The 10,448-nt window shown below is 44.6% G+C and overlaps 3 protein-coding genes across 3 annotated transcripts in view; 2 read left to right on the forward strand and 1 right to left on the reverse strand.

Moving 5' to 3' along the window:
• Positions 1 to 39: 39 nt before the first annotated feature.
• Pmar_PMAR002086 (hypothetical protein) lies at positions 40 to 2,004 on the reverse strand (the record flags this gene model as incomplete). The annotated part of the gene is made up of 1 exon (XM_002765503.1): positions 40 to 2,004. One exon carries the CDS (start codon positions 2,002 to 2,004, stop codon positions 40 to 42), a length of 1,965 nt encoding a protein of 654 aa, XP_002765549.1.
• Positions 2,005 to 4,554: 2,550 nt separating this feature from the next.
• Positions 4,555 to 4,906, forward strand: Pmar_PMAR002087 (conserved hypothetical protein; the record flags this gene model as incomplete). Its single annotated transcript, XM_002765504.1, has 2 exons — positions 4,555 to 4,689; positions 4,766 to 4,906. The coding sequence occupies 2 exons, from the start codon at positions 4,555 to 4,557 to the stop codon at positions 4,904 to 4,906; spliced, it is 276 nt and encodes a 91-aa protein (XP_002765550.1).
• Positions 4,907 to 8,201: 3,295 nt separating this feature from the next.
• Positions 8,202 to 10,448, forward strand: part of Pmar_PMAR002088 (ribosomal protein S9, putative) — a gene marked incomplete at its 5' end in the record, with an annotated part of 9,665 nt that continues 7,418 nt past the window's right edge. Inside the window, 4 exons of the mRNA XM_002765505.1 lie at positions 8,202 to 8,531; positions 9,415 to 9,552; positions 9,868 to 9,950; positions 10,391 to 10,442. Coding sequence (XP_002765551.1) covers positions 8,202 to 8,531; positions 9,415 to 9,552; positions 9,868 to 9,950; positions 10,391 to 10,442 — 603 coding nt within the window. The remainder of the gene's footprint in view (positions 8,532 to 9,414; positions 9,553 to 9,867; positions 9,951 to 10,390; positions 10,443 to 10,448) is intronic.

The raw sequence follows: 10,448 nt of genomic DNA on the forward strand, positions 1-10,448 counted from the left end.
AGAAGTGTTCATCATAGTAAGGATATCACATTGGTCATGTTACACAGGTTTCAGTCCCAGCTGCATCTCACACACCCTTATCGTCTTACCAAAATCCTCCGAACTCTCGCCCATTTTCCTCAACATCCCTACTAAAGCTGGTGTGGGATCGCATAGAACTGCCTCGCACATCATACGAACTGCATCAGTTCTGTCGCTGCTAGTCTCGAGTAACTCTTTAACTCTTGAAGGCATCTCACGCAGCAAACTTTGGAATGCTCCCTGCAGCTTTCGCTTCACCGATGCATCTACTGCTAGGACCAGCACATTCGGGTCTCCATGTTCAACTATGGCTTTCGGATACCTCCGAATAGCGTCACCGGCGAGGCTCTCGACATCCCTCGGGAGAGACTCCTGTTGCAACGCGAAAACTGCTGCTGGTGGAAGTTCCGTAAACAAACAGTTAATTGTATTCAGAGCGCCTTCGACGGAGCTTCCCCTCACGGGTCCGCTTTTTAGAAACAAAATGGCGAGGTCGGCCAAGCCGGCTTCGGCGAGCAAGACCGGCACAGATCTTCGACCTTCTTGGGCAGCAGCAGCAGCAGGATGAGATGCCCGGGAAAGAGCTCTCCAGTGCGCGAGCTGTTTCGAGCAAAGATTGATAGAAGCTTCGAGGCAACGCTTGAGGTTCACGTCGTGGACAATATCAAGAGGTTCAACCAAGTCGGACATCATAGACACTACTGTCGCAGAGATATCAGTCCGACTCAACAACTGATCGGATAGCTCAGGGAGACAGTTCGTTACGATAGCCATCAAAAGGTCGCCGGATCGACTCGCGGTGAGCATACCGCCCATCCCGGCATTCCTTACCTCGACCTTACGCTCCACGTAAATGATTTTCAAAACCTCATTGAAAAGGCTACCAGAGACCCTACACAGTTCAATGGCCACCGCGTGGTTCTTCAACCCCATCATATATACTGTCCTGCCCAATTTAGTAGGGATCGCCGTCGTATCCTGTCGAAGGACGTCTTTCAGACAGGGCGTGACAAGCCTCGTGTGAGTTTCCAACAAAAGACTACAGCTGGTCATGTTCCCCTCACAAACTCTGCCGATCAGCTTCCCCGAAGGTTCGCCTTTGATACCCCCAAGCAACTTATTCGCGCATTCACGCTGGATTTCCGGCGACATGCTCAGCGATAAAGTGAGGAGCTCAAGATTATCAGCCTCCTGCACCGAATTCAAGATTTCCGTCTGTTCTGACTCGTCCAACTCGCGGCCAAGCAAAGGTGCCACCAACGCCACCACTGTATACCAACTCTCCTTCGTCGCCATTTTCAAAATTCTTTCGGCCAGCATCGGCGAAATCACCCGCCGTGCCTCTACCTTCGCAAAAATGAGCTCGAACACATCATGAGTTACTCTAGTTCCGGTCAGGAGATTCGAAATAGTCCCGAGGAAGGCCATTTCCGCGATGGGGACCGCACCAGAAACACCAAAAATTCGACGCAGCTCCGCACAAACTCGGGCATGATTCGCTTCGCTGAAACTGAGTAGCCATAGCCTACCCATCTCGCCCGACTCAGCGAGGACCCTTTCGACGACCTCAGGAGACGTACGAGGCTGACCCTCACAAACCACAGGGGAAAATATATTCTTTCGAGCCTGGACGTATCCAGTGTTGCGATCAATTGTCACGTAGTTCACATCAGTCGCGCTTCCACGAGAGCTACTCGGCCCGGAATTGTCAACTAGCAGATCGAACTCTTGCTCTGACCCGTCACTGAAGAACTCGCTGGGGCTAGGGGAAATTTTCTCATCCGGTCTTATCAATTCTACCCCACCACGAGAGAGTATTACACTATCTCCTATGAGCTCATCGTGAGCCTTTATATTAGAATGCTCATCTACTGCAAGGCTGATGCATTCCTCGCCTGTGAGGAGAACTCGGCCACCGAACTCAGATGATGCTGCTGCTGGATCGACGAGTATGCGGATGACAGTCGCCTGACGCTCCGTCATATTGGAGAAAAACTGCTATAAAGGTAAAGCGAGACTGGATGAAAACGCGAAAACCGCTATGGTTGATCAGTAGTGAGAAGGCTTTCGAGATTAAACCCGCATGCTGCATAATGAGGTGTGATGAGAGCCGTATTCACGGCAGTCGCAAAAAGAAGAAGAAAAGTGACTTTAGATGTGTGGAGACCGATAAAGGATGATTTCATTTCCACTAGGAGAGTAGTGAGAACCGACGAGACGACCCCTGTCGGACCGACCTTCCTACGTGAGTAGCCACACTCCACGTCGTAGAGTGTGGCTACTCGAGTACTGGCTATCGTGGAGTCCACGATAGCAGACCAAACCGAGACACAGCTATATATTCAAGAGCAGCATCGTGAAAGGGACTTCGTAAGGGTTATCGCTGATCGCCTGCCTCGACAACTAGCTCCGATGTGGAAATCGATACTATCTACCTGTCTGCAACGAGAAGGGGAGGCCGACAGCAGTGATAGATGCCCATGGGGCCTTCACTTTAGCAGTTGGTGATTATTATAAAAGTACTACCAGAAATCATGTCACGTAGAAGTGGAGGCTCATGTGGGGATTATCCATACATGAGAAAACGCCAACTGCGATGAGAAAACTCCAAAGGTGAACTCAACCGAGGTGTTGGGGTAAGTAAAGGAGTAGGGGAGGGGAAGCGTTTCCCTTTGCAATGTATCGGATGAAATAACAACTATGCAGAATGTCCTCTGCCTCTTCGTCAATGGTACAATAAATAATCGCATTTGGTCAGCAGCAATAGTCTACTACTTACAACGACAAAAGTTACATAAAGTTCACCTATTTGTCGGAATACAGGAACAACAGTGAAACGAAGACAAGTAGTACATGGAAGGAAACTACACCGAGGGCACTTTCACTCGGTGTTAATGTGATAAATAGACTGTCCTCTTGCAGAAGCTACATGGTATAGTACATATTCTTATGCGGAAAAATCAGAGGAGCCCCCCTCAGAGGAGCTGCCGGTCTCAGTACTCCTTTCCCAGTCACTACTAGTTGAAGTCGACCTAGTGCATACGCGTCTTCTACCTGGCTTGAGACGGCTTGGTAGTGGGGGCTCCTCTATCGTGTCGAGCTGGAGGCAGGCTAAGACCCCGAAGGGTATCATCGAAATCTCAGATCGGCAACTTCCGACAGTTTCGGGAATTTTACGAATTACTCGGGTGGGGTGGTAAGGGCTATGTCGGTAGTAGTAGCATCCCTCTGTGCCGTGATTAACCCCTTTACTCGAGACTGCCCATTCAGCTTCCCTCCACAGAGCTCTGTCGTGGTCATCTAGACTTAGCACGATCTGGTCGTGAAGTCTCTCGGTGATTCGAGTTCGACGAGAGAAATCTCGGCTGCTATCAATCATGGAAACACTGGGGTGGTCGTAGAGAGGAGTTGTTGCAGGAGAGGTAAGGCAGTAGGGCGGAGGGGGAGGGGGTGTGGTGACACGGCGGTGACACTGCATAGTAGGAAAAGGTCAAACTGGGGAAAAGATTTCCTTGTGGATACAAAACTATACACGTCTGAAATGGCAGAATATACAACGCCCGATGGGAACGTTCATCAACCTTCGAATAGCAGTGTAGCAGAACCCTCACCGTGAGAGGAGGAGCGATGGCAGGCACTACAGTGTGAAAGGGAAGATTCGACCGGAGAAATGTCAAGTAGGCGCAGATTGCGTTATTGAACTACTCCGACAAGTTTTCAGTTTCACTACTATGGTAATAAAGGGCGTTGGGAATTCTAGTTGGAAATTCGGAAGAGATAAGACGATACAATTTTCCCTATTTTTGAGGTGCCTCCTAAGGAGCAGTTCTTAAGTTGTCTCTGGGGACCCAGTGTGTCGTCGCGTCTTGGGATTTTTTGTCACGCGCCACGAAATTATCACCGTTGTCGTGGTCATGGTCGATCATCACCAAATTGCCAATTAAATATCCCACTCCTGGTCGCGTGGGTCTAGTGGGGCGGTTCGGTACGAACCGATTCTAGAAGTACCGATGAGGGAAAGACGCTCAGAGACACAGAGTCTGAGTGACACTCAGTGAGCGTGCCGACAACAGTGCGTGTCTGCACCCTCTATGGTACTTGCTCCCGGGAGGGGTGGGATTGGAATAAAATACAGAAGATTCTTCAGTCCGTGACCATGTTATGACATAAGAAAGGCGAGGAGGATCCGCTCGCCTCACCGTTACATCTCTGCAGTGCGAATTGGTAGCGGAGCGACGCGACCATCCGCATCGGTGCACAAGCTATTATTGCTTACAGTAATTTTCGGCGAAGCATAGTCAAACAAGTGTATGTCATAGTTCTTTCGAGACGTAAGTGAAGAACCGTTTGCCGACCGGTTGAATTGATAAAAAATTGGTTTTGCGTTTCCAAATTTCCGCAGAAAAAATTTTTTAGTGGTGATTTTTTCTGCATGCATAGTTATTCTAGAGGAAAATCATTGTTTGATTCACTTCAAAAATAAGAATCTGCGTAGCAGTGACGATAATTAATATTTTGAGATTGCTCTCACACATGTCGGGTAGTTTGGAATCCACCAGTGCTGCTAAGAAGATGCCCCCGAGGGCAACTGGGAGGTTGGTAGCAGACCTGTGCTCTAAGGAGGCTCAGTTGAGTGAAGACCAGAAAAAGAAACTTCACGCTAAGCAGGTGAGGAGGGGGAGGGGCGTATCTTGAGGTTCAGCATGGTAAGATTCACTTTAGGCCCGGATAAGGCACTTTTTAGGTATCCATGTTTTTGTCAAACGAGCAGTACATGCAAGCTCATCCAGAATTACGACAGTTGATCAGCACATTCATCCGTCGCGCCTTAGAGGATCGTCCTGAAAACGTTGTCGTTTATGCTGCGGAATTCTTCACGAGGTGAGAATTGGTTTTGCTGGGGAGAAAGTCAGTGTGAAGGGAACTCATGCACACCATCAACTACGTGTGTTGATAAAAATATGAAAATTCTGAGAAAACTATGCACATGATCAACTACATGTGTTGGTGACAATTCGAAACTTATGAGAAAATTAACTATTAGGTTTTTGTACACTTCTATCCGAAGTCGTGTGGTTTTTCACAATATAGTGAGAAAACTAACGAGCTCAGTTGAGGAAACCAAACATATATTCCTACATTGACTAAGTCAAGGTATGGGGAGGGGGAATATGCACATGGTCAAATTGCACAAGTAAATGTGCACAATTGCTCATTAACATGCACGAGTAAAGTCGTGATTGATTCTGGAATAGATTTATAATTTTTGATACCATCACTCGCGATATTCCTGTCTGTCTCAAAAGTTTAAATATTTAGGGATTAACGCAAACGTGGAAGGTTTCGTGGAAATTTACTCAACGTAATAAATAGATATATGAAGGCACCTAGCGCTGAGATCCGCAAAGGGCTAGTAAATGTAGTCTGTGTCTTAACAGGGGGGTGAAAAGACATAATGCACAACAACTCCTTTTGCATGAAAATCATCATATCACTCAGGGAAGACCTGTATGGCCTGGTGAAGACGGAGAGGGAGTCCAAGCTCGGCAGTACTTCGAATTAGACATGTCTCGTTATACTGGCTGGAGTGTTGTTGTGTTGACAGCCGAAATTGCATTCGGGTTTGTATGGTTGCTTGTGGTGGGTTTCCACGGAATTTTTTATGTTCGGCGAGTATTTCGACGTGAACGGCTAGCAGAGGAGAACAGTGGAGTTTCATCACCCTAGTGATATGAAAAACACTAGTGAAAAACATATTTCACGGCTACTGCATCGGGGTTTCTACAGAGTATTATGCCACTTCACGTAAAACGGGTGAAACTCCAGTATACCATGTTAATATTTAATAGATGGTAGATCTGTCACCTTTGCTCAGCTAGCTCAGTAGAGTGTCGGGTTGTGGCAGTAGATGGTATACGAATCGAAATATGCATACGCGAGAGTTTCAACATCTACCAAGTTAACGAAAATACTGTTTATGGTATCTGTTGAGATCGGCGTGGATTTTAGTAGTGGTGACACGACGTAACTCGTGACATGGTGACACGTGTTCAGTGTGTCACCGCACATGTGATTGCAATTTAATTGGCACAGAATTGTTGAGGACACTTGGCCTTAGAATTATTATTATAAAGTTGCTTGGAGTAGCTTTACCTTTTGTTGAGATAGTATATGTAGAAAAAGCAGCAACAGCAGCTTGGGCAGAATCGAGCCGTTCTAAACACTCGCTGAGGGATGAAGGACAAGAGGAGTGAAGGAATCAAGAGACGAGGTCGATGGTCGCAGCCTTAGGGCAGGAGAATGTGATTGTTGTATCATGTATTGCTCGTAATTAAGGACCGTTTCGATCTGAGATGGTATAAAAAAAGAAGACATTTACACAAAGGAGAAGTAGTAGATTGAATTTAGTAGTACAGAGCTCAACAGGATTAGGGTGGAGGGCGGTAGGGGGGACAACTACATAGCATCGGATTTGTGTAATACCACAGCGATGGTGACAACACATAGTAGTAGGGATAGATATCAGCAGTGATTGGGACAGTTGTTTTGTGGCGCACCCTGAGGGAGACAATTATGCTTTGTGTTGCACGCATGCACAAAGCGTCGTGTCTAGGGAGGTTTTCTTTGCAGAATTATTCACGTCTGACTTGGTAGATTTCGCTAATTGAAACTTTTATGGTTTGTAAATCTCTCAAGCTCTCTTCCTAAGTGGTATGTATATGTTTTCCAATAATATTCGCTCCGATTTTTGTTGAACTAGAGGCGGAGCGAAACGACCTTGGAAATTGTTCCGCGGTTTAGAATTGGGAAATTCAATTTTAGATATGAATAGATGTGGTGTATGTCGGAGGGAAGCGTTTGAGGCGGTCGATTATGCAGAGAAAATCAAGTTGGGAATATATGAATATCGTAGGTGAAAGTGATGTATGATATCATTCGTATGATTCGATCGAGGAGTGGTATGATATCATTCGTATTATTTGATCGAGGAGTGGTATGATATCATTCGTATGATTCGATCGATGAGTGGTATGATATCATTCGTATGATTCGATCGATGAGTGGTATGATATCATTCGTATTATTCGATCGAGGAGTGGTATGATATCATTCGTATGATTCGATCGAGGAGTGGTATGATATCATTCGTATGATTCGATCGAGGAGTGGTATGATATCATTCGTATGATTCGATCGAGGAGTGGTATGATATCATTCGTATGATTCGATCGAGGAGTGGTATGATATCATTCGTATGATTCGATCGATGAGTGGTATGGTAAGTCATTGTGATAAATAAATTGGAGACAGTTCATGACGAAATTAAAATGATCGATTCGAATCAAGTTTATTCGATCAACTGCCGGAATTTGTCGAACGGATTATACCTTGACTGGTCTCAGGATTTATGACTGTTTAAGAATATGCGTTGGGTTTCTCTCGGCGTAGTCTGGGAAATACGCGTGAGGTCAACTACATGTGCCGACGAGTATGAGGTGGTTTCTGTAGGTTTTTGTACACTTGTATTCTAAGTATTCCCGAGCTCAGCTGAGGAGGTCAAATGTATATTCAAACGCTCTCTCGAAGAGTTCTCTCGTTATGCTGTGGCACTTTATCTACGGTTTAGTGTAGGAGTGGTTGAAAAAGAATGATCCCGAATTTTCTAGAAAATTCCATATAAATTCTATGAAGGAAAATTCCTTTATAGAAATTCCTCATTTTCTATGTGACTAAAGATGCATAAGCCTGGTGACGGCGATAGACTTTTCAGGACCGCTCAAATGGATCCGCTTTGGCATGTGATGGTTGTAAGTTGCTCGAGGAACTGGTGTGGTTTTGACAATCGAGCTTGCCTAGATATCTATGAAACGGCTATGATTATCATATATTTTTCTTTTTTTTAGTGGAAACTAAATTATACACGTTTGGGGTGGTACCATTCCTAAGGTGAAACGTTAATCAACTGTATCCATTCCTCTTGCTATAGCACTCGAAGCTCCAATTTCAGAGAGAAACTATCCTCGTTGGAAAGGGAATCGAAAATTCCGTGATTTTTTCAAGAAAATGGAATCGTCTAGAAGTGGTCGGTTCTTTCCCGCAGCTTTAGTTTGCTTTGTTACTACATGTTGATACCTAGAGTCCAGCGACTAGCATTGTGTAGATCTTGTCGAATTTTCACGATGCGATCTATGTGCACAGCAGCACACGGTGAGGAGGCTGAAGCGGCGGAGGAGAAAATTCGAAAAGATGCTGAGCCGTTGAGTCTCAATCAAGCGCTGTATTTGACGACTGAGATGGGCTTATACACCACAAGGGAAATGCAGCTGCGTGTTATGAAGTCGCCTTCATTTTCAACGGATTCGGCGGCTCCTTTTGTATTAGAGGACTTTTTCAATTCTATGGATGAGGGCTTCAAAAAAGCAGAGGAGGAGTTTGAGGTATTGCATGTTGGTGAGGAGGAGAAGGGAACGGCTGAGGAGCAAGAGGTGGACGAGGAAAAGGTCGATACGGTAGTACTAATGGGCTCTGGTGATGTTTCCATGAATACAGTGTCTTGAAGTTTTAATCGAATTTTTCAATAATAATTTGTTTTTTTCTTGTCTGGAAGGTTGTTTTTGCCAAATTTTTTTGATTTTTTACCCCAGTTTCAGCTGTAATACTGGAGTTTCACCCTAGTGGTATGAAAAACACTAGTGAAAAATATATTTCACGACTACTGCATATCACCGCCAATATCGGTTTTTTTCACGGAGTGTTACGCCACATCACATAAACTCCAATGTTGAACTACACCATTTTGAAGTTTTGATCGATTTTTTGATTATTTTTGGATTTTTTCTCTGTCCGGAAGGTTGTTTTTTCTCAATTTTTTTTTCTGATTTTTCACCCCAGTTTTTGCTCTGATACTGTCAATGATATCGTCGGATGCTGTGTGGTTATATATTGGAGTTTCACGACCCGTTTTACGTGAAGCGGCGTAAAACTCGGTGAAAAACGCGATATTCTTCGGCTGTAGTAGTCGTAAACTATGTTTTTCACTAGTGTTTTACATATCACTAGGGCGAAACCCCAATATCGAACCCAAGTCATGCAATAGCAATTGTATGATTTTATAGAGTTATGGTATAGCAGGTCTTGGGTAGTAAAAATAAAATATAGAGAACACTGGTGAAACTGTGCTAATCGATTTTCATTGTTATTGTGTTGACGCTAAAAAAATTGGTAGATATTTGTTAAACACTGTGGAATTTCCCCCTAGTGATATGAAAAATATATTCCATAATTTAAATCGTGGAGTCATTAGTCACGAAAAAATAAACGTCTTGAATTTTCTTGAAGTTGAGTATGACGCCACTTCACGTTAAACGGGTGAAACTTCTGCGTAAAATTTAGGTGAACTCAGTGATCCATAATAAACTGGTGAGAGCGTTTACTACTAACCCCAAGGAAGCTCGGTCGTTCGTGTATAACGGTGAGGAGTGGAAAGAGAGGGCTGAGGGACGAGGCCTGAGGAAAAGGGCTACTGCACATGTGAGTTGCTGGGGAGTTTCACCCGTTTTATGTGAAGTGGTGTAATACTCTGTGTGAAAAAGCGAATTACATCGGACAAATGACCACACATTACGTAAAACACATCACGCGTTTTACGCGTTGTTCTTTGTTCGCAAGTGTTTCTCGCGAAATAAAATGTCGAATATGTTTCTAATATTAAGTGGCTTAAAACTCGGTGGAAACCAGATGTTCGCTGAATGCAGTAGTCGTGAAATATGTTTTTCACTAGTGTTTTTCATATCACTGGGGCGGTGAAATTCCATTGTCATCAACACGTGTGGTTTACCTATGTAGGTAGTGTTGCAACGTGGTAGCGGTGTTATCAAGGTCAACGGCGATGAGGATTTCTATGTGCGGTTCCCTTTGTATTACAACAGGTAGTTGTTTTCAGGAAGCTGAGCTTACTTCTCTGTTGGGGTAATGACGTTATTGGAGTTGCACCACCCGTTTTACGTGGAGTGGCGTCGTAATACTCGGTGAAAACGCGCAATATTCGCGGTGATATGCAGTTGTCGTGAAATATATTTTTCACTAATGTTTATTTTTTCATATCACTAGGGTGGTGAAACTCCGTGATTCAATTGCTAGTGAAAAAGATATTTCACGACTATTACAGGCCGCGAATATTGCGTTTTTCACGGAGTTTTACGCCACTTCGCGTAAAACGGGTCGTCGTGAAACTCCAATGATCAAAGTCGCTATAGTTTGACTGTAATTGTATTCTCGCAGTAAAAGGTTTCCAAGGAAAGGCATCATATTTCGGATGGCGTAGAGCTTATAAATCTTAGTGAACTGTTGAAGAGTCTTCTGTGTTCAGATTTGATGTAGTACAGCCGCTGCTGCTATGTGGTGTATGTGGAGTTTATGATGTTTTT

This window comes from Perkinsus marinus, assembly GCF_000006405.1.
Source record: "Perkinsus marinus ATCC 50983 genomic scaffold scf_1104296975500, whole genome shotgun sequence".
Classification (NCBI taxonomy): Eukaryota; Perkinsozoa; order Perkinsida; family Perkinsidae; genus Perkinsus; species Perkinsus marinus.